Below are 23,789 nucleotides of genomic sequence, written 5' to 3'. Positions count from 1 at the left end.
GCATTCTGAAGGTGGTTTTTAATTCTGATTTTGCCTTCCAAAATATTTCCAAATTTTAAACCATCTTAAAACTACGTATTTTGCACTGAACTGGTAATAATCAAAGAGTGAAAACTCAAATGCCCTGAAGGATTTGGCAGTCTCAGGGTACTGGAATTAGTTTCACCTGTAATGAATTAGCTGTGTTTTGGGATAACAGAGGAACAGCAGGTAAACCATGCAATGCACTGAAACATGTACAAAATATGATGCCATTCAAAACTAAATAGGCGGCAAAAAGCTCCATGGTTGTATTGGAATCACTCACTTCATCACTGCAGGCAGGCAGGAAGAAAAAAATTGCAAGTTTCTCTGAAGAATGGCTGTTTGAGCTCTTGATCATGGGCACCTGGCTTACCTGTTTTATCTCGATTCTAACTGATGCTCCACATAAATGTGAAAGAAAATTACAGTTAAATAGAAGCCTTTTTTATTAACTTGTTAATTTTAGCCAATAAGATCTTTTGTTATTAAGGGTATTTTGATGATTTGTATTTCCACCTTATGTAGCAGCAAGCGGGAAAACTCATTCATCTTTCTAAAGAGCAGCTGAATTTCTGCACTCAGTTTAGTTGTTTCTGAGAGGGAGGAGTAAAAGGTAGGAGCTCACTTGCCCTTACTGAGAATATGCTGATTTTTCAATTACAGCGAAACACTGAATTCGGATTTTGATAGCTACTTTTCACTAAACTATTTATGCACTGCAATATAATACATCAGAGGTAAAATACCCATATTTTTTGCCACAACATGAGATCTGACAAATTGATTGTGCCAACTTGGAGACTAAAGAATTAATTTTTTTTCTCATTTCAAATGTCTTAAAAATACCAGTTGTCAGTAAAAGGTAATTTTTCCCCACAACTGACTGTAATAACATCTTTGAACTGTCAAGCAACTGTCTCTGAGTGACAGCTGAACTGTGTATTTCAAGAAGATCAAAAAATAATTTATGAGAGATATTTAAACTTACAAGGTGCTAAAAATTTCAATGGAAAAGAGACAAATGTGAAAGCATAAAATATTCAAATATTTTGATTTTTTTTTTTAGATAAGTCACAGTTTGTACTGTCCGTTTTATTAGGTAACATCATGCTGTCTCACGCTTTTCACATGATGAGGTTTCATGAGCTTAAAAATAAAGATAATAGGAGTCATTGTCATTTCAGGTTTGAGCTGGTGGTTTGTTAGCTGGATTCAAGGGATCTCCCTGCAGCTACGCAGAGCTCTCAGTGACCCTGATGCTCGGGGCATGTGTTGGGTTATATGATGGGCTGCCCAAATGCTTTACTGGGGTGGGTGATATGTGGTAAGGGTTGCTTTAGCACTGGGCTAGGTTTGGGCTAGCTGCAAACCCTTTTCTAGCAGGGTTTCTGTGAGCATAAGTCTGTTAAATAACACACGCTCATGCCTGGTAACACTCCAGCCTTTCCAGCCTTTTAGCTAGCTCCTCCTCAGTTAGCTACATCGTGTATTTGAGGATAACACAGAATGAGCTATAGGGTGTCGTGTTTTAAATGCATGAGTTGCAGAGTGAATGTGAGATGGACGGAATCTAAGTGGATTTCAGGATATGTGGGACTTGACAGGGGTGAGCTTTGAAGGCTAGAGTACTTTTTTGAAGGTTGAGATTAATGAAGGTTTATAATTAAAACCAGACATTAGCCATATTGTTGATAAGAAGTATTTAGAAGATGCAATTTTATGTGCTAAAAAAAAAAATCTTCAACCCAGACATGCTATTTTAGCCATACTGGCTTGGTTTGTTTCCAGATGAATTGTATATAAATTGGACAAATATAACTGTGGAACCATACCACGATATCCTATGCAGAATAGGAAATTAGAATTGGTTAGAGACAATTGCCTTAAAAAACAATCTTGTTCCTCTTAACCAAAGCCTATTGTATAAATCCAGAGAAAAGAGTCTATAGCTTTCAAGTCGATGTTAAGGGAAAACCAATACTGCTAAAAACTGTCTGTCATTCTCTCAGAAACATTCACAGATCACAGTACAGCTGTGGCTGGAAGGCACTTCTGGATTTCAGCTAGTGGAACCCCTGTGCTCAAAGCACAGTCGAGTAGAGCAGGCTACTCAGGGCACTGTCCAGGCGGGCTGGACTCCACAACCTCCCTGGGCAACCTATTCTGGTGCATGAACACCCTCACAATGTCACTGCCACAGTCCGCAGTGGTGATGTTCCACTGATTTCAATCTTTTACTTGTGCTTGGGTCCTACCAAAAAGATCCTCAAAGTAGGTGCATCCTACTCTTTAAGCACCTTTAGAACAACTAATTAGACTGTACTTACCAAAAGCATTATGGATTGGTATTTTCAAGTTAACTGTCCTTGATTTCTGCGTTGTCTTTGCCTGTTTACAGGCTCAGTTGACTGTAAAGGTCTGTGTTCTTCAGTGCTAATGCAGCTCTCCCCACTTGAAAGACAAATGCATGTTAATGAGATACCGCATGTCAATCAATTGTAAACTTATGGCTAAAATTAAAAAAAAACAACTTAGTTTAATTAAATAATCATGCCAATATTTTGGTTTGAATCTATGCTAAACAAAAATTAGTTTCAAGAGAGATGCGCTACCTAGTGCGTTGCCTTTTGTTACTGTGTTTTTACGTATGTATGGAAAAGCCTTAATAACTGGGAAAGGAAGTCCTAAGTAATTTACATATTCTACACAGCAAAACACTGCATTGTTTGATCTCAGGAGTTCAGGTACCAGTAAGAACGAATATTTTTGTAGAAAAATAATCAAAGAGAAAACCAGCACTCTTTTTGTGCCATGTCCCCACCTTAAAGTGATCACCTAAAAAGTGATCATAGTCTTGCAGAGTTTGTGTAGTCGGTAGCTGTGAAACTGATAGCAAAATTACTCAGGCCGTTTGTGTATTAGACAACTGAGACAGTGCTGTTTGAAATGCTGTGGATTTGGGCTGTGGATGGTGCAGGCACAGCTGCCGATGAGTGTGAGGTCAAGGCCCTGCCTAAGCCATACACAGGCACATCTCTGGATCAAAAACCCCAGGAATCTAATTCCAGACTGGCCTGAATTGCCAGGCTGGCATAACACACCTGGGCATTTCATATCACTTTGCTGTGGGCTTCCTCACCTGCAGGTTGAGCTCTGATGGGAACTGTTCTTGTAGTTGTGCAACTTGCTGCTTTGGTGCACAGGCATCTTGTTGAAAAAGCAAAACATGTTCCTAGTCATTGTGGTCTGCTCCTAGGCCTTCCCAGGAGTGGAGCTGACAGTGCCTGAAAGCGCTGGGACTCCCTCACGCCTTTGGTGCTTTCCTGGGGGCAGCCTCCCCTTCTGCTACGTCAGCAGGCCTCATGCGAGCGCCTATGGGAGCTGAGGTGGACACACCCCTGCCTGCCGGAGGCGGCGCGGCAGCTCAGCACAGAGAGAAGACGAGCTGCCAGTGGAGGGGAAGCAGGGCACAGGCCCCGGTGCGGAAAAAGCCGGGCGGCAGCCCCACCACGGCCCATCCCTCACAGGACTGTCATGGCCGCCAAGGCGCGCGAGGAACCCTCACTCCGCCCCACCTTCTGCGCAGGCGCGGCAACGGGCACGGCTCCGGCGAGCGGGCGCATGCGCAGCGGCCGCCGCGCAGCCGAAGGAGGAGGGCGTCGCCCTTCCCTCACAGGCGCATCGCACCGCGTCCTGCGGCGTGTGCGCACGCGCACGGGGAGGGGCTCGGCGCATGCGCGGCGGCGTGCCGGCGCAGCTGGCGGCCTCCGTCGGCGGTGCGCATGCGCGGCGGCACCGCTGTCAGTTCCGGCTGTTTGTTCGGGAAGTGGATCCGGCCCGGAGCCGCCGCCGCCCCCTCCCCCCTCGCTCCGCCGCCCGCGGCCGCTCCCGCCGCCCCGGCCATGGCCAGGGACTACGATCACCTCTTCAAGCTGCTCATCATCGGCGACAGCGGTGAGGGCGGGCGGCGCGGCCCGGGAACGGGGGTAGGCCGCTGGCGGGGTGGCCGCCCCTCGCCTCCGCCCCGGCCGTGAGGGGCCTGAGGGCGGCGGCGGGGCCGGGCCGGGCGGCGCGGGGGAGGCGGCGAGGGCGGCCTTCCCCCGGGGCACCCGCGGGGCCGTTGCGGCCGGTTCCCGGGCGGCGGGTCTCCGCCGCCGTTGTGCTGTCGGTGCCGCGGCGCTGGGCTCTTCCCGGGCGGGTCGCCGGGGGACCCCCGCGCTTTGAATGAGAGGGCGCGGGTGCTTGGGCTTCGTAAGTTTTTATCTGATGAACCTGCGGAACTGGCTACCACAGGATATTATGGTAAATAGCTTGGCTAGGTTTAGGAAAAGGAAGATTAGGCAGGTATAAGCAGGGACAGCATCGGCATTCCTGCTAGCATCAGCCCTCGGGAGCGGCTTGTTCTGAGGGCGCCCACTAACCTGCTGGGATAAGGAGGGAATTCCCTTCCCCTGTGACAGACAGTTTAAGGCGTCGATGGGAAGGGCTGGCTGCTCCTCAGCCCTAGGGACCATTGTTTTCAGTGTGAAAACTACTATGTTTTAATACTCCCTATTATGTTAATTAGTCCTTAAGACTCTTTTTGTGCTTCAACCTGAAGTCTCAGTTCTAGAACTTGTCACTTTTTTAAATAAATCCTTGAAGAGCTGGTGACTTTCTGTCCTTCTAGTTATAGTATAGGATGCAAATATCTAAAGTAGTTATGGGTAAGGGGTAGTTATAGATTTTTGAAAATAGATCTGTAAATACTTCTGCAGCAGTTTCAGAAACTTCTGGAGGGCTAGTGTGTGAACTCAGCCTGTGTGTGGTGCTTTAGTCTAGGCACATAAGAATTGGGACTGCGAAGATTCCTGCGTTCAGTCCAGTTCAGTCTTGGTAACACTCCAACAGCTTACAGTTTAATTTCCATAAACTGGAGAAGATGGCATCCACCCTCTTCTTTTAATAGAGGTGTGGTCCATAAGGCAGCAGGTCCCAGCATGCAGCGAGGCATGGCTCTTGGGTGAAAGTGTAATGTTGCACGATCTTGGCAGTTGTCACCTCCAGAAGCTTTAGCTGTATGTAAAAATATTTTATTCTATACTAAACTGTGTCTGCATTAAGGGATCTAAAGAGGGAGAAAGGGCAACAGCTTCAAAACAGCTTAAAACCCTAGGCACTTTTGGGAGCCTATGGATTATTAAAACCAAGTGCTGCATTCTGAGTAAAGCAGTAGCTCTGTTGCTTGCTGATGAGTTTCAAAACTGTTCAGGCAAGATAAACAGGATAGTGAAAACTCTGTGGAAGACTTCTCATTTTGAACGATTAAATGAAATTTCTTAGCTGAGTCTTCTGGAGTCCCTATAGTATATCCAGTGAGAGGAAAAAAGTGTTGTGAGAATTGTCGGGTTGCCTGTGGTTCTCTGTTGTTGTAATTAAATCTCACTATGTAGTCTGAGTATTGATTTTTCTTTTTTGTTTTTGTTTTTGCTAGCCCCAACAGGAAGACTTTGTCCCTGCTTTCACAAAACAGTTTGCTTGCCTTGTTTATTGATGTTTATTCCTTGCAATAGGAAGTGGACTGATACTGGATAGGATGATTATGTCTCATTTGCTTTCCCCCGTATGCAAATATGTCAAGAGAGTAGTAGGTTTGTGTGTTTTTAGAACAGGTCATCTTGAAAAGCTGCTGGTGATCTCAGTTGTGCCAAATATTTAAAAATAATGCACATGATCCGTGCTTTGCATTTTCTTCTTTAATTCACTTGTGCTTCTTTAATTCACTCTACCATTCAGTAAGATACGGGGTTTAGAAACTGGTATGGCACCGAGATTTGTTTTTAATTTTGATTTTGCAAAGCTGATAGGCCTTTTTTTGTTTTGTTTCATTTTGCTGTCTTCAACAAGCAGAGAGGCTCTGCTAGCCTTCTCTTTTCAGCTCTTCAAATAACTCTGTGTAGGAGGCGGAGGGTCATGAAGAGTGTGATTTCTCTATATGTGAACAGTGTGGGTCAGAGGCAGTGTTTGTTTAGTGAGATCGTTGTCATCGGGAGCATGTAGAACTTCCTGAGTTCAGGAGGTTTCCCTTGTCTAGGAGCTGCCCGAGTGCTGAGAGCAGTATAGACAAGACCTGTCTGTGCAGCAGTGGACAGTCTGACAAAGCAGTGGTCATGTGCAGCCCTTGCAGCTCTGCAGCGTAGCCTGAGGCTGACTGGTGTTTTAAGAAGGTGGTGTGATCTGACAAGTCTGTGGGTTCCAGTATCTACTTTCTTTTTATTAAGCTGGGTGCCAAGGCTGCTTGATCAAGAAGCACAGAACTTGCTAAAACCTTTTTTTTTTTTTTTTTTTTTTACCTTAGCCAACCGGTATTTTGAAGGGGTTTAGCTCTTGCTAAATAACCAGTCCTCTGTTAAAGTTTAGGAATGGCTCTGCTACCTTTTTTGAGCTCAGAGGTATTCAGTGTATGCACTCTGTAACTTTGTATTTTTTAGTAGCATTCTTTTTTTTCTTTAAGATTTGTAATACTCAGTGAGAAGTGCGCATGGTTTCTCCAGATGTCTGGTGATTTGAACTCTTTGCAAATGAGATGTGGCTTACTGGAATCATGCAGATTTTTAGTGGTTTTGTTTATTTTTTTTTTGTGCTGGTAGCTATCTTCAGATGCCAGCAGCTGAGAACTGTTGGAGTTCTGTATAGTCTTTGCACATGCCTTTTGCACAGGTCTTCTATTAAGAAGAACTTGCAAGTTATACATCATCAAAATGATTACTGTAAATAACTTCTACCTGAAAAGATTTAATAGATAATCACCCTGGTGAAGTTGAATTTCCTCTTCGAGCCATAGCAGACTTCTTTTTTGGGGGGAAGGAGGAGGAAGGGACATTAAGAGCAGAGATGTTATGCAGAGATAATAACTTTGAGGTATTCTGATACCCAGATTCCCTTGGTTGGGTGTGCAGGAATTAGTTTCTTAATGATTCTTGTCTGAAGCACTGTGAAAAATGCTTCCCTACACCAGGGTGTGATCAGGGTGCAAACAATCATATAAGGAAAACCTGGATGAAGTGTTACTCAAAGCACTTAGAGAAATGTTTCATGGAACATTTTGGCAAAAGGTGCACCTTCAGAAAGGTATGTGTCCTTCCTGTTAGATGTGGAACAAGCCTATTTTGGATGACAATAGAGAACAATGGTTCCCAGCTCCCCTGTTTGGTTTAGGCTTCTGTTAAACTGTGACCATGATAACGTAAGCTTTGTAGTACCAAACCCTAGTCTGATTGCCAAAGTAGTCCAAATTCCACTGCCGTTCAGCGCGGCATAAATGAATGGGAGGTAGGCAGTGGTGTTAAGCATGATGTGCAAGTGGAATTCAATAGAGTAGTTTAGAGCAGTGTTCTGAGTACTTGTTAATTAGTATGACATACTCATTTTTGTATCTTTCCTCAGCAAATATAAGTCTACTGATCATAAACTTGCTTTTAGTTACTACTCTTTTGTGACCTCTTAGAACTGACCACAGTTCAAAAGCTACTGTTTGAGAGTTTGCTGGGGCTGGAGGAAGGAGGGGACAAACAAACCCCCCTGTACTGCTACAAGAAGCATACCAAGTCTTGGAGTGACTGCAGTGTGCTTGATCATATCTTCAAGGAGAGTACTAAGATGAATAGTCAAGGTGGATGGTACTAAATTATCTGCTGAGAAAAGATCCTAGTTAGAGTTAAAAATGCAATGAATGGGTAAAATATGAATGTTACGTTACCTGACACTCAGGATTACTATATTCAAAGATCTTGCTGTCTTTGTTTGTCGTAGGTGTGGGCAAGAGCAGTTTGCTGTTGCGTTTTGCAGATAATACGTTCTCAGGTGAGTGTTTTGTTTACTTCAGTAAGTGAAATGGTCAAGGTCTGCTCCAGTGCTTCTGGTTGGCAAGGAGTTGTTCTCCTGCATTTAGCCGCTGATAGCTGTACTAGGAATATATTACGTTTCTAACTTTGTTTCTCTTGGTATACGGCTATACAAGCCATCCTGTCTGATCTTCACTTGCAACTGAAAGTCCCACAGTATTTAAATACTGACATGGTTCCAGAAATAGCTTAGGTTTTTTAGCTTATGCTGTACTCTGTGCAGACTTCCTATTGGCCATTTGGGATTTAGATTGATTGAATATTGTGGCTAAACCACTTACATTTCTGACATAACTAACTTATTGGGAGGAAACTCTTAGAACAGACTGTATTCAAAATAAGTGATTGCACAAGCATTTAAAGCAAAACATAGTCTCAAAATTTTTTACAAGTGAAATACTTGCATAGTTACTGTCCCATTTCTTGAGGTGTTTGGGTGTTTACTCTTGACAACCAATGCGGTGGAAGAATAATTTTATTTTGTAACTCTGAGTTTTAAATTTTAAGGGTAGCATGGGAGAAGTGGCTTTATGACTAGAGAAAAGCTATTAGCTGCAGATAAAAATATGCAGATCAGCATGACCTGATAGGGCATTTTGAAAGATAAGCAGATAGGGAGAACCTTGTTCTCCTATTCAGTCTGAGAGCTACTGACAAATAGCATTCAGAAGTGTGCTTTGGGACATCCAAAATAAACAAGACTGAGGTTCTCACTTATCTACGCTTTCCCTTCAGGCAGCTACATTACCACAATTGGAGTGGATTTTAAAATCCGGACAGTTGAGATCAATGGAGAGAAGGTGAAGCTACAGATCTGGGACACAGCTGGACAGGAGCGCTTCCGGACTATTACATCAACGTGAGTATAACTGGACTTAGTGATATGTAGCTTAGTGTATGGATGGTGTAGTTTAGAGTTTAGGTTTAGATATTTTAATGTTGCAGTTGATTAGCTAACAATAGCTTTGCTGTCTGTACAGTGGGACTTCTCTCAGCTGTTTTAGAACCGATAGCAGTGGTGATATTCTGGTTAGGGTGAAACTGGGATTTCAGATTTCCTCACTCTTCTGTGCATTTGCAGGATGGCTTTGTCTTATTCTTCTGCTGCTAGTTTCCAAATGGTAGAACTGGAGTTATTTCACTGTTCTGCATATGCTAGAAAACTTCTCTCTGAAGCCTGTCCAAGAAGGTCATCCTCTGTATGTATTGCAGAAGTACAGAGTGCAAACCCTCTGTCAGTGTTGTATAACTACTGAATAGCTTTGAGATCGAAGAAAAGGATTTCCGATATTTAGTTTTCTTTTAGGACAAATGCATTTTAGCAGCTATCTTTGTGTGGAGTTCTGTTGAAAGAGACACCCACATGAAGTTAACCTTTTCCTTGGTTCGAGTTCAGTTTCATGCTCATTGTCCTTTTGAACAGCGTGTGCACAGCTTTTCCTGTTCCTGAAGAAACCACACCCAGAGCTGCAGCGGTGGGAGCTAAGAATAAAATGTGTTTGTAAACTGATTGCAGTAAAGGTGGGACTGCTCACTAGGGGAAGAGGAAGAAATACGCTTGGAAATGGAACTTCTGTTTCCTTTGGGTATTAACAAAAAATAATAATTCTTGGAAGACCTAGTTGTTTCACTTGGTCTTCCATGACTGACTTCTCTTTTGGCTCCTGTTTGAGAGGAGGATGGTTTTCAGCTGATGTATTGGTTACCTTACTCAGACATAAAAATAATGAGATGGGTTGCATCTGTGTAATGTCTAAACAGCTAGAAATGGCAAAATTGAACCTGATATGCGCACCGCCCCTTTCCTCTGTGCTTCTATACAGATATTACTGGATTACTTCCATTGTTTCTTAAGTGTTTAGCTTGAAAAAACTCGGTTGCCTCTGGTGGGGTTCCTGTGTGTGTGACATCACTTCTTGTTTCAGCTCTGCAGGCAGCTTCGGGCAGGAAGTGGTGAGGGGGAGGCAGCGATGCACTGCTGCGGCTCCCATCAGCTGTGCGCATAGGCTAGTCACGGAGTGCCCCAATTAGTGCTGAGTCAGCAAATGGCCTTCCTGTTTTCGGATTCCCTGACACGACTCGGAGCTGTGTTAATGAGCATTGGTTTGTGGGGCTGATGCCAGCTAGTTTAGGAAGCCATGGTATCCAGCACCGAACAGGGAATACCAGGAAAAGAGGCTTCCTTTTGTGAATGGGAATAGCTGCAGATCGGACTTTGCATAGTGTTTTATGTAAAATTTTTTCTTCGATTAAGATTTAAAATGGCGAAGCTGAAGTGGTGTGAGGGCATTTGTGCCATGACCTGTTTGAACTCTGCTACTACTTTCTTCTGCATAGCTTTTTACTAAAGTGAGGTATATTTTACTCCTGGGGAAATGAAGGCCCCGGTTTTCCTGCCATAGCTCTGGTAAAGTAGTTACAGAATCTTCCACGGTCAGGGAGGAAAGATTTCAATTTTGTGCATCTTTAAGCAAAGAAGTTCTTGTGTCCGAGTGCATTTGAAGTGTTGAGGAAAACACTTTGGGAACGCTGGTTACATTGTCATGAGGGCTCCTCTTGCTGTTAGGTCAGCTAGCTGTGACTGTCTAGTGTTCGCTGATATTTTTCAAGAGGCACTCTGGACCTAAACATATCACCCATAAAAACAGGAGATAACAAGATTCTGATTTTAGAAATGGTTCTATCTTTTTTTATTATTATTATTGGCAAAGTAATATTATAACTGATTTGCTTACCCAAACTGAGTGACAAATCAGTTACCATGCTAGTACTTATGAAAGGGCTTGGCTACCAAATCATGGGTGGAGTGTGAGTGCGCTGTCAACAGTGTAGTAGTCTTTGTCTAGTCTTTGACTAGATTGAGGTTTAGATTGAAGTTAAGAATATAAAAAGGTGTTCCTTCCATATTACTGTAGGCCAGGAAGTCCCTTTGCAGTTAAAGGTAGAGTTCAGATTGATGTTGAGCCAAGCCTGGCAAGCAAGCCTGAAATTAGAGCCCATCTGGTAATAATAGTAATAGCTTGGAAGTACTGCTGTGTAGACCTAGAATTGCAAAATGGTAGAGGTGGTAGGAAGTTAATAGTAGAAAATTGGGAAACATTAAAAGGTTGCTCTATTTTTATTTTGCTTGACTACAGTTACAGAAGCTGAAAAACAGAATAAACTGTTAAGGAACAAAAATCAAATTGATCTGGAGTATTCTACTGAAACTCAGGATAAATAAACTAGATCAGAATTTCAGACTGGGAAGTATAAAAGACAGCATTTGTTTTTACTGTCTATTAAATGTGGAAATACTGGGATAGCTGGTGCCTAGTGGGAGGAGAGGCCAAGTTGTGTGAATTTGGTTGGCATGGAATGTCATCCAAACTCTAAATTTGATTTAAATTCACCAGAGGTGTAGCATGCCAGGACTCAGCTGTATTAGCAGGAATACTTAAGATGCATGAACAACCAGTTCCTGTACTTGATTTGCTCTTGTAGATAGGACTGCTCTGTCCTGATTCAGGACTGTGGTTTTAGGATTTAAGCTTCAAATAATAGTTGTCAGATGCTAGCTCAGGATGAATAGTAATAGCAAAGGGACTTTCTGCCATGCATTTGTGTGGAATGGCATGTTCAAGAGAGGGATAAGCTTTTTGAGATGATAGAATTGATGTGTCTTGTAAACCAGATATGACGGCCAAAAGACTAGTCAACTGACCTGTGACAATAGATGTGCTTCCAGGAACGTGAAAAAAAGACGAATATGGAAACAGATTATTAGAAGTCTCTGGAATTGGTTAGAATTCTAGAGGAATGAAAAATGAGGAAACTTGTATACTACAAACTAGTGAAATATTAACAAAGATGCTGGATTAAACCAATGACCTAGCTTTCACGTTGGCCAGTTACTTCCCCCACCCCAGGAAAAATGTACATATGTGTCCTACTGAACTGATGCAGTCAATAATAGTCTGTCTCTTCTAAATCTGACTTAGCTACCATCATGCTTCATGAAACTAGTTATAACTCCAGGTGCTAATCTCGGGAAGCATTTACTAGAGGAAATCTGAGAACTTTCTTATTGATGTCTTGTAGTAGGAAGTACCACAATGAATGGCAAAATGTTCCCTTGTGCTTAGAAAGGTAATCTTCAGAGATGTGAGGGGAGAATGCAGACAGCTGAAGGATATGATGAGTTTGGTTAACCAGTTCTGAAGATTTTCTGTATCAAGTCTGCAGTATTAGTAGGTAATGTTTCAAAGGCAGTAAGCTTATGTCTTTAAAGCTTCTTTAAATATAATTCTGTAGGTAGAAGAAGCAACTTACGTGTTTATTTCCACTGAACTGTTAGCATTCTTAAGCCTTTTCCACACCAAAGCTAAATGTAAAGCTTTTAGATCTAGGTAACTTTTCCGACCACATGTAAGATAGTTGGCTACTACCAAGCATCCAAGGGCATATACACGTCAGGTTTGGTTGCCTTTCACCTCAACGGGATACTTTCATGGACACTCTAAACATGAATAACTGTTCTATAACCACCCCCCCCCCCCCCCCCCCCCCCCATATTTCATTAATGTGTTTCTCACTAGGAATAGTAGCAGGTACTGGCTTTTGAGGTTTGTAGGGTACATGGCAGAGAGCACCTACCATATAGAGGATAGCTAGCATCAGTCATTTAGTCCTTGAATGGGAGGCTGAGACTGAGAACTTCATTTCTCTTCTACTGTCAATTCTATGGTCTCCATCTTCCCTAAAATGTGGCTGGGAAGAAGAAAGTGTCTTTCCCTAGTGTCAAAGCCTCAACTACCTCTTGGTTGCCAAAAGCACAAAATTTACACCTACTCCACCCTGAATGCCAAAAGCCCCATCTGTTCTCTACTCGCCAAAGCCTACAACTTGTTATAAAAGCAGTTCTGCACTGCATCATTCTGAAATTTGAAGTATGGGGTAGGATAAATCAGATTTTCTTTTCTAGTACTGTCCTGCACTTGGGGTTGGAGAATCTTTGCTGTACTTGTACTTGTTATCTAGGACACAAGGCTGTATCTAACAAATGATAGAAAATAGCATGACTAGCTTTTTGAGAAAAATATGTTTTATGGGGCTTAAGAGAGAATAAAAGGTAGTCATGGTCTTATCTCTCAGGCTGCTAAAAGGTGATGTCAGCCAATGGAGAAAATGACATTTTAGTGTAGATGAGGGGTTGGCAACCTTTCTAGAATGATGTGCCAGACAATTTTCCGTTCCAAAAATAGAAGCAGTGTATGCTGGTAGGAACTCAGCAGGAGTCAGGGGTTGCTGTCTTGCACAAAGGAAGATATTTCTGATGAGGTGGTTGGCGGTATTAGTGCTTTGTGGCAGGAGCTCCCAGCTCCTGCAGAGTTTTGAATGCCATAGTGGTCTGTTGCTGCTTGGTCCAGCCCACAGTCCTCATCCCTAGGAGCAAACGACAACTATGCTGACGACATGTCAGGAGTGGGATCTATATGTGCAGGGTGCATGTTATTCTATTCCCCGACATCATATGCTTTGCTTAGAAGAAAACCTAGGTGCGTGGGCAAGGTAGGAGCAGCAGGGTGCTCCGTTGGGTCCTCTGGTTTGGATGACTGGGATACCAGGCGTGGTTTTATGGTGTGCATGGCAGAATGAAGCAGCTCTGCGTAGGTGTAACTGAACCACTGCGTTTCTCTAAAGGCTGAATGTTGTCTTTGCAAATGTAATGCTCAGTGTTAGGAAGGAAGTGGTAGGTCAGCCCGAGGGTTGCTGAATTAAAAGACTATTAGGTGATAAGGGAGAGTTTGAAGATAATTAGTTTATTGTTCAGATGTAGAGACGTCTGGTGTGTTGATAGGATCGGAGATCTTTCCCTTTCTGATGCTATCACACAAAACAGTATTCATCAAAAACTGTGCAGTACATGTTAGTGTCAGGAGAGGATGGATTATTTTTGCAATGTGTGGATTCAGGCTACGGAGTACTTTTTCCTCTAAAGGATCAGAGTTATGAAATAAAGTTGAGCTTGTTGTAACAAAGTAAAGGACAAATGCAGTTCTGTAGCAAGTTCTAAAGCTATTAAAGGAACTGACTGCGAATGGACTAGAATATTTGAAAGTGCAGGATCTCTTATGGGCTGGGAATAAATAATTCTTATGTGAGTTAGTTCTTGCCAAGGAAAGTGAATGTACAGCATAAATTACTGGTAAAACATGGCATGGAAGAAATATTTGACTGTCTTCTGAAAGTGCCCGGATGGGCAATAGGAGCAGGCTCTCCTACTTCTGTAGAGTATGTGTCGTATCGTAGAGGGGTATTGGTATCCAGTGACTATCACTGCAAAGTGATCATGAGAGGAAAGGGGTGAGGGGAGATGGGTGCTCTCTGTGTGTGAGATATGCCTGTCTGTGGCAAGTCTGCCTTGATGGTTTATAAAGGCAGGTGCCTTCTGTTATAGAAGGGATGATGAGGCTAAAGGTGGGGAAGAGATAGTGACTTGCTCAAGCGCATCAGTAGCAGAAGTGAGCCGAAGCTTTAAGATCTTCTGTAAGGTAGTGCATTTGGATTAGAGTAGAAGGCTTTGAAGTTCAAAGGTGTGTTCACTGAGTTGGAATAAATTATCGAAGAGAACCAGAGTGGTCACAGTGGACATCTTTAAAGTGCGGTGGAAGGGACAGTGCTGCAAGAGGTGCTTGTGGTAAGGGATCAAGCTCTAGAAATGCTGTCATAATTTAAGGGAAAAATCCTTGATTTTGGTATGCTGAATTCTTGACTTTATTATAAATCTTCATATTGATCATAAGAAAGAGGAGGAAATGAAAGGGAAAGAATAAAGCTACACAAAATATAAAAACTGGATGCTGGTGAAGACCTCACTGTCAACTGTTTCAGTTACCTTGTTTTGTTTTGTTTCTTTCTCTGTCAAAGCCACCTGATTTGCAGTAGAGAAAATACCTGGTAGCCCTGTGAATGTGGCTGAAAACTGAGAAGGCAGAGCTTGCTTTTTATATAGCATTCTCATGGTGCTCATACTGCCTGCCTTTAGTAGGTTCATGCAGGTGATAACGTTGGAACTTGAATTCAGATATTTTTCTTGCATATCAGAATTGCTCATCATCTTTTAAAGGTGCTGGTTGCCCAAGACTAATGGGAATAAACTGAAACGAAGCTTATTTTTAATGGCTAAAGGTAGCAGAGCGCATTGAATGCACATATGGAGTTGATCTGTTGAGTAGGAAGGTGTGATCAGAACACAGTCGCTCAACAAGACAGAAATTTTTGTGAGCTCAAGAGAACTGTGACTGAGGGTTGAGTATATTTGGAGATCTGCTGAAATTTAGTCTGTAAGTGATCTTTCACAGATAATAAAATTACTGCAAAAACTTGATGTGGCTTGTACAACGCAAAGGTTCACATCACAGCTGAGGACATATTGGGGGCACCGCTACCTTTTGCTCACTTAGCCAGAAGACAGTATTCATCTTTGAAGGTCTTGACAGCCTGAACAAGGAAGTAAACAGCAGTCTTTGGACTTTGAAACCTACTTGTATAGACTAAATGAGCAGGGAACTCTGTAGGTTTAGAGGAATAGCATGTGATCTAGCTGTTGTAAAAGAATTCAATGACTCCCAGTGGAAAGAAAATGGGGGCACTTGATTGCTGTAACGTGGGGATTTTTTATGAATCTTGTGGAAGCTAAGTGAAGGAGAAAGAGCTGAGAAGGTGATACTTCACTTGAGTTAACATTTATTGTCTTTTCCTGCTCCATAGGTATTACAGAGGAACACATGGGGTTATTGTTGTCTACGATGTAACCAGTGCAGAATCTTTTGTGAATGTAAAAAGGTGGTTGCATGAAATTAATCAGAATTGTGATGATGTCTGCCGGATACTAGGTAAGTTTCTGATCAGAGAGTTAAAAGAATCTTACTTAGTGGGCTGAGCTGGTGAAGTATGAAACTGACTTTTTTTTTTTCTTTCCCTTTTTAGTGGGGAATAAGAATGATGACCCAGAGCGAAAAGTGGTAGAAACAGAAGATGCCTATAAATTTGCTGGACAGATGGAGATCCAATTGTTTGAGACCAGCGCCAAAGAAAATATTAATGTGGAAGAGGTAATATGATACGTAGAAGAGTATAGATAAAATGACGTGGGGATAATGGTTTGGGAAAAAAATAAGAATTACATTCTTCCCATTGAGAAAGAAAGATAAAATGCTTTATACAAGTCGCAAGTGAGTAGGTAAAATGTCAAGAAGAGACATCCAACTGCATTTGGAAGAGGTGGGGAAGGGAAATGAAGGAGCCCACATTGCCTTTTCACAAGCTTTACAGTGCTAACATATTAGGCGTGTTCTCAGGAAAGACTTGTCACCTGGGAGGATGCTTCTAGGAGGGAGGACTGCCCAATCTTCACTCCTGGCCTCAGTTGCCAAACTGACCTGTTTTTATTTACTGCTTTGGGAAAGGGGATACAGGTGTTACTGATTTAGCTTGGGAGTGGGTCGGGAAGGTACTGGATTTCTGCTTGGCCTGTAGTGGACTGGGGAAGATCTCTGAACCGTTATTGAAATATCTGGAAAAGTGGAGTTGCTTCAAAAGAACAGCATCCCACAAAAGCTAGCCTGAGTTCCTGGGTGGTCTGAACTTGCTTGTTTCTCTTGCAGATGTTTAATTGCATTACAGAGCTAGTCCTGCGAGCAAAGAAAGAAAACTTAGCAAAGCAGCAACAGCAGCAACAGAATGATGTGGTGAAGCTAACAAAGAACAGTAAAAGGAAGAAGCGGTGCTGCTAATGCCCTTTCCCTGCTGCAGAGACTCTGCTCTCAGACAGATCAGCCCCTCCAGCTAGACTCGGGCAATTCCACTGGGGCAGGCTTTGGGAGGACTTTCTCAGTTTTGTGCCGTTATTTAAAGATTATTTTGTCTCCATGTTTTCTATCAAGAGGCGCTGGCACCGTACCACTTCAGTGCCAAGAAGGTATCGGATGGAATCTTGCCCCCCTCTCCTCCCCTGCTCATTCCAGTGCGCCTTGTAGACAAGAAAGGACGTTGCCTACCAAGTGGACTAATTAACCCAAGAGTTTGTATATAATGTATATTGCTTTAACCAGCCTCGCCTCCCTGTTGTCGCTTTGGCTTATGCCTTCTTAATGTCAACCAATCATGGACTGCAGAGTTCATCTTTTTAAAGGAAAAGTACAAAGTTCTTAATTTGAGTTGGCCCCAGGCTGGCAGCAAGTGCTTCCTGGGGCCTCTGGCTTCATTTCTGTTGGGCTCCAGGCTGGCAACTGGTGCCCCTGGGGCCTGTGGCTTCACCTGGAGTTCCAGGCTTTTACTGGGGCTCAGGCTTTGTTTTTCTAGGTACCAGGATTGCAGGTGTTGCTGCTGGAGCCTGGGGTTTCACTTCACCAGCCCCTGGGCTGGCAGCTGGTGCTGCTGCTGGGGCCTTGAATTTCAGTTTGCCATGATCCAGATTTGGGGCTGGGTCCTTGGGTTTCACCTTCTTGTGCTGCAGCCCAGCTGTACCTCTGCTCTCCTTTAGTTTGTATCAAGATACTGAAAAACAAACTGACCTGCAGAAGTAGGATTTATTTGGATAAAACTTTTTTTAAAAAAAAAAAAGTGAAGTTCAACTCCTTTGACCTCTGGTTCTGCCAGGGTCCTAAGTGAGGGTCCATTTCTTTTGAGAACAACAAAAACCATGTGATTCTGCCAAAAAAACCCCAAACTTCTCCTCGTTGCCCTGTCCACAAATAGGCGATCTGAACTTGAATGTGAATTTTGGTGGCAAAGCTTTTGTTTTTGAGAGAGAAAAGGCATGAAAATAAATCCAGCTGTTCTGGATTGATGTCTGAATATGAAAGCTGCTGCAGGATCATTCCCAGGATTCTTCTGTTAGAAAGGAGGACTGCTGTTTAATGTAAAGAAATGGAAAGCTTGCGTGCTTGGGTTATGTGGTGGTGGAGGATCACCCGTGGAAACAAACTGGTCTCGCTGTGCTCAGCGACATTTTCCTGGCCCTTGTTGGCCTTTCTGGGAAAACAAGGCTCAGTTCATCAGCCTGAATAGATGTAGTTAAAAGTGGAGAACGTATGTGCGTGTAACTAAAATATCAAATGTCTGGGCTGAAAGTACATGCTCAGCACCTGAATAATTGCTGAAATAATAATAAAAAAAAAATTTTTCCTTAAAATGACTAAAAGGCATGGAGGGTATGACTGCCTTTAAGATCTTGAAGGTGGACGTACTCAGTTTGTCAGTAAGTGGCCCTGTGGAATTGCTGGCCTTAGTTTGGTAGGATATGATTCACTGACGTCCATGAGCTTTGAATCAGCCCACTTCTCTCCCTTCCTCCCCCTCCCCCAGGAGAGGCTAAATTTTAGTCACTTATTTTGCCTGCATTTTTTTAGATTTTACGGGTTGTGGTAAGAGCCCTAATCATACAATCACATCACAATCAATCACTTTAAAGACTTTTTAAAAAATGCAAACAATGAATGTGTAACACTTTGGGTTTTTAATCAGTTCAGGTGCTGGGAGTATGTATCCAGCTGCCTTCACCCATCTCTTTTCTTCACATATCTTTCATTTGTAACCCAAGAATAAGAATGAGCTGGGATGATATTGCTAGTGTGAGCTCTGATAATTGTAAGACTTGAGCGGCTATGGAAAGTGGCGGCTTAAGTTACACCAGTCCATCCTGTCTGCTTTCTGATGTCGAATGTGGTGTGTGCCCAAGGAAGGAGCTGGGTCAGTCCTCAAAGCCCTCCTGTTGAAATGAAGCTGTCATATGACAGTTACCACTTTCAGATTAAAGGGCCCAGCTGCATTACTTTGGGACTCTTGTGGTAGCATGTGTGCAGATCTAGGAGGGAGTAACTTCATATAGGCAGAAGTAAAGGAAATGTCTGAATTTACTGGAAGTGATGCAATAAAATGAGGAAATGGTGCACCCAAGCCTGGAGTGTTCTCTTATATGGGAAGATTGGTCCTCTTTGAGTCCAGGTCTTTGTGGCCACAGTTTGAACTCTGCCAATCCAGGTGTCCAACTTCCTGGCTTAAGGTGGGAATTTTTTTTTATTATTATTTTTTCCTAGAGCTGGCTGTAGAGGAGCAGTTACCTCTCTGCTCTTGCCACTGACTATTCAATTGGAAGGGGTGGGGACCGTGTCTCTAGTGGTGCTGATGTGAAGTTTCCTAAATGTTGAGCAATGGAATGTCTAACTGGTTTGCTAGGATTATTTCTGTAATGAAAGTTTCTAATTATGCTTTTTAAATAATTTTAAAAAACTAAAAATAAAGGTTACAAGCTGCCAAATCTTTTTCGAGGCTCTGTTTCCTCTGCTGTCCAGCATCTGGAGGTGGAAGGCGGCAAGCCAGGGGTGAGCTCTTCTGCTGTACATAGACTTTTTTTTTTCCTGGGAGGGGGTATTGGCAAAACCACAATTAATGCCTTCAGCTGTTTAGTTGTTATTCTAGTTTTAAATGTGAATGAAAGAGTAAGCTGGAACTGGTAACCTTACTTCTGTGTGAAAGTGAGATGCTCAGGATTTTACTATAATTTTTTGTCTTTCTGTTCAACAAAAAGTGTTGAGTGAGCTTTGAAAGCTTCTCCTCAAAGGCAGCAGGGCTCAGACCCCGAGTTGATTAAAAAGCATCTGGAGTCTCTCCTGGCTTTCCCAGGAAATGAACGTATGTTTTTCTGTATAGGAACTACGCAGCCATTGCTGTGCTTATTGCCCTTAGCATTCACTTACCCCTGCCTGCCCTTGATGCAGAAGCAGGGTATTGGAGGCAAGTCCTCACTTCTGGAGAAGGGTGACGAAAGCTTGCTGGGGGAAGGTGCCTTTTCTTCCGTCTGTGCTCTTCTGGTGTGACTGTGGAGGGGAATCCTGAGGACATGTAGATGGTCTGAACTGCAGCTGGCACAAGCTGGAGGTGTTTCATTGTCCATCTGTGTTTTGTGCCTAAACTCATTAACGTTTGAATATCCCTCCGTATAAAGGCCAGTAAATGATACAAATGGCTGGAAGGTGGAGAAGATTTACAAGCCCGCCTTTCTATTTTCCTGTGTGGCAGGAGATGTAAATGCTTCAAGTGTTCTTTCTCCAGGACCGTTCTCTTCTGAACGCATGCAAGTGCTTTTTGTGGCTGAGTTTCTTGGGATGACAAAGTACTAAAGATGCTGTTAGGTGTTGAGATGACAGTTCAAAAAGTGAGCTTGTTCTGCAGCTAGGCAAGATAAGCAGTGACTTGAGAGCTGAGACAGTGTATAAATGATCTGTTTTATTCTGAAGAGAACTATTTACAAAAGAAGTAGAGCATTGTTTTTACTAAAAATATGCCTTTATAGATTTTTATAATATGTATCTTATAAAAACCATACATTTATTTACATTACTGCTACATACAAAAATTACAGCACTGTGGTATATGTACATATCTATAGATACATTCTTTCTGCTTGTCCCTGCTGTGTGCTTTTCCCCTCTCAGTCTAAGGGAATCGTTGCCGCAGCACCCAGACACTTCCTTTCTTGGCTTTTTGGTTAAAACAATCTTGCTTTTTATAGCTGAGCGGGGAGTAGAGAGTTTGCCTGATGTAGAGGCTTATCTGGAATTTACCATTCTAAGTAGGACAAGTGCATGCAGCTATCAAGTCCTTGTGCATGCAGCACTGCCTGTAACCTCACTTCTTGCTTCTCTGTGCAAAATTATTCTGTTGTCATTAATTGATCTGTTGTTCATCTCGACAGCAAGTTGCTGATCTAAGTTTGTATTAGGATAAAGTGCTAGTGACTTGCCTTGCATTTACACTTGTTTCTTGTTTACAGTGGCTTCCCTTGAAGAGTTTACTAAGGGGAGATTGATCCCTTTTCCCTTAGGCTAGCATAATAAACATTTGCCCAAACAGTCACCTGTTACTTAACTGTGGGAAAGTTCTTTGTAACCTTAATCTCAGCAGGCATCCTTTCTCTGTGCAATATTTGAACAGTGACTGTGCAGCACTACTGTCTTATTTACCATTATCTCAAAAGCAAGGCTGAGTGTTGCATTTAGAACTACTGATCCCACTCCTTAAATCTACTTTGGGATCCTGACTACCTGCTGGATTAATGTGCTTCCTCCATCTCATTCACTGGAGCCGATGTTTCCTTTATGCCATGTGTGTCCTATAGAAGTATCAAGTATCACACGTGGAGTGTCTTCTAACCCAACACTGCAAGGATGATTCCAGGCTCCTGGCCATGACAGGAGTGGAGATGAGTGTTTTAATGACAGCTCAAGGTGAAATAGTCAGGACCTTGTTAAAACACAACATGACAAATGAGAATGTGAAGGACTGCACTGATGAGGTTTTTGAAAACAAAACAAGAAAACCTAGCTGCTATGTTAAGGCAGTTTCTGTTCCTGTTGAGTAGCAGCTCAGCACAAGGAGGTCTCCTTTGGTGTGTTGTCCAGTTCATTAAACCCAATTCTCTTGTATTTCTGGGTTTAGTAGTGCAACTAAGTCTTTAGGGTTAAGGGGCTAGTTTTAAGAAACTGTACCCAACTGGCACCTTAGAACATGCTGACTTTCCTCTTGCAATCTCTTCCATCATTGTTACTAAATAAATAAAATTGCAATGGGATTAAGGTAGGTTCCTCCTTAAATGAAGAGATGTGCTGTGCATTTCAATGGCCTACCCCTGCAACTGAATGAGTCACTTCCCTCTCAGCAAACATGTAGCAGAAGGCACCTTTCTTCATCTCATTACTGCATCTTCATTGGATAACTTAAGGCCCTTGCCTTAGGATTGCATACGTACATCCATCCATCCTCATGGGGGTAGAGTCCCACACAGCTGCTGGCTGGGCACGTGGCTTGGAGAGAGCTGTTGGGGCCTGGGGAATAACAACTGACAGCAGAAAAAAGGTCAGTGAGGACCAAGATGTTCACATGGCTCTCCTACCATAAGCAGAGCATTGTTTTCAAACAGTCTATAAGAGAACTGTTCACAGGTATCGCTGGCATCCATGAACCCACGCCTCATTTTGCAGGTATCAAAGTTTATGTTAATGCATATGGGCATAACTGAGTCCTGACAGCAGGAGATGCTGAGCATGTGCCCCATGTCTCTGCCCTATTGAGAGTCACAACATAGGTAAGACAGGAGGATGAGGACTTGCCATCCTGAAAGCGTGCTTGGCACAGCACTAACTCCCTTTCCCTCACTTGCACAAGTGAATACAAGCAGATACTCAACAGCTGAGCATTGCCGAGAAAGGAGAAGCCAAGGCTTAGTTTCCTTCCCTGCCTGTGAGACTCCAGACTCCTTTCCCTGTAAGCAGCAAGCTGTATTGGTCGTGCTTTACCTAAGTGTTTCCTGCAGCAGGACCTGCGATCCAGGTTTCATTGCTTTCAAGTAAATGGGTTTTACCACTCAGGTTTTTACCATCGTTTTCAGTCCCAAAGAGTACTCTGCTCCTTGCAACATGGAGCTTCCTCAGTGCAAGATGATTTCATACCAGTGTGGTAGTTTCATGCTAACAAGGAAATATGGGAATGCTCAAATCTTTGCAGGCAGAGAGGATATTTGTACTGAGGTATTATGGATGTCAAAGCCCATAGATAAGTTGAATAACAGTAAAAAAATACAAGCCACCAACCTCTTACCTGCTTCTTAGAAGAAGGTGTTTGATACCTAATTCCAGCAGAAAGCTTGTTACTGTAAATAGTGAGCAGAGATAGCAGCTCCCTGTAGGATGGTGTTTTAGCACCTAAGTTGCTGAGCAAGGCAGAGCTGAACGTGTACCTAGCTCCGTCTCCTGTGGGACAGTGTAGGTGGTAGCCTCTTTAAAGCAACGGGGAAACAAATTAGGGCCTGTGGGTATTGTGAGCTGGGAGAATGTGTGAAAATTGCATGACAGCAGCAGGACATCTCTGAACTTAGGCTGGCATTCCTTGCTGGTTTATGATGGTAGACTGTGTTAAAGAGAAGAGCTGTAAGGTGCCCATCCAGTGCGTAGGGAAGGTCCCTACTTAAGTATTGCAGGATTTCCAGCACTGCTGTGTGCATACACAGATAAGCTAGGGTCCTCCTTGTTGATCAAGTCATGCTTACAGCAAAGCAGGCTCTGATCATCTTCGGTCAAAAGGAGATTTGGCTACCTGGTCGCCGAAGGGCTGAGTAGTCAGTGACCCAGCGGCAGGGACAAATACTCATCATTTTCATCAGGCTGTAGCTAATGTTACTGCGTGGGGCAGAGTAAGCTGCAGAATTTCCAGAGCTTTGTAGACACACTAATTGCCTTTGGCTTTAGTGAAGGTAGATGCCTGCGTGCTTTCTGAGGATCAAGTCTGCCAACCCAGCATCAAAGACCTACTGACATCATTACAGGTAGGCTTTCAGTGGATTATTGGTTAGGCTTTTTTGGGGGCTATCCAGTTAAAATGACAGGTTTCTTACTCTGTTTGGGAGGGGTACATGGCTCTGGGGAAAGTTGTGTGACTTGCTGAAGCTCCACAACTACCTTTGGCCATTGGAGGGACAGTAGGTGCCCCAGGACTGAACATCCACAACTCTTACCCAGTTATACCCAACTGTTATCCAATCTGTTGTAGATGGTCAGTCTCTTGGGGAGAAATCCTTAACGTTTTGTGTAACTACAGACTTTGCAACTCTTATCTCTGTAACAGGAGGGAGCTAGAGAAGACAGTAACCTCAGCAATCTTACAACTGCCCTGATCTGTGAGGGGTGAACAGCTACGCAGAGCTGCAGGGGAGATGGCACCCAGGCAGGATCTGCAGTGAGGGCTCAACTTCCACCACGGAGAAAGCTACACTTGTCAAAACATGGCAATGCTGGGGCCAGAGCGACTCCAGTCTCAGTGAGATGGATGAAGGATATCACAGCT

At 43.2% G+C, this 23,789-nt stretch overlaps 1 protein-coding gene across 1 annotated transcript; it reads left to right on the top strand.

The window, feature by feature from the left end:
* Positions 1 to 3,800: 3,800 nt before the first annotated feature.
* Positions 3,801 to 18,843, top strand: RAB35 (RAB35, member RAS oncogene family). The gene is made up of 6 exons (XM_072880276.1): positions 3,801 to 3,978; positions 7,816 to 7,866; positions 8,643 to 8,766; positions 15,660 to 15,784; positions 15,879 to 16,003; positions 16,556 to 18,843. The coding sequence occupies exons 1-6, from the start codon at positions 3,807 to 3,809 to the stop codon at positions 16,682 to 16,684; spliced, it is 726 nt and encodes a 241-aa protein (XP_072736377.1). The 5' UTR covers positions 3,801 to 3,806; the 3' UTR covers positions 16,685 to 18,843.
* The last annotated feature ends 4,946 nt before the right edge of the window (positions 18,844 to 23,789 follow it).

The sequence above is a fragment of the Ciconia boyciana genome, chromosome 15 (assembly GCF_034638445.1).
Source record: "Ciconia boyciana chromosome 15, ASM3463844v1, whole genome shotgun sequence".
Classification (NCBI taxonomy): Eukaryota; Metazoa; Chordata; class Aves; order Ciconiiformes; family Ciconiidae; genus Ciconia; species Ciconia boyciana.
Note: the sequence above shows the minus strand (reverse complement) of the source record. Positions and strands in the feature narration are given on the sequence as shown.

Excerpts from the sequence above, each read along its gene's own strand:
- RAB35 (XM_072880276.1), top strand. The coding sequence starts at position 3,807 with ATGCGCGGCGGCACCGCTGTCAGTTCCGGCTGTTTGTTCGGGAAGTGG. Across the intron at positions 8,767-15,659 it reads TTCCGGACTATTACATCAAC|GTATTACAGAGGAACACATG; the intron begins GTGAGTATAACT and ends CCTGCTCCATAG. Across the intron at positions 16,004-16,555 it reads AAAATATTAATGTGGAAGAG|ATGTTTAATTGCATTACAGA; the intron begins GTAATATGATAC and ends TTTCTCTTGCAG.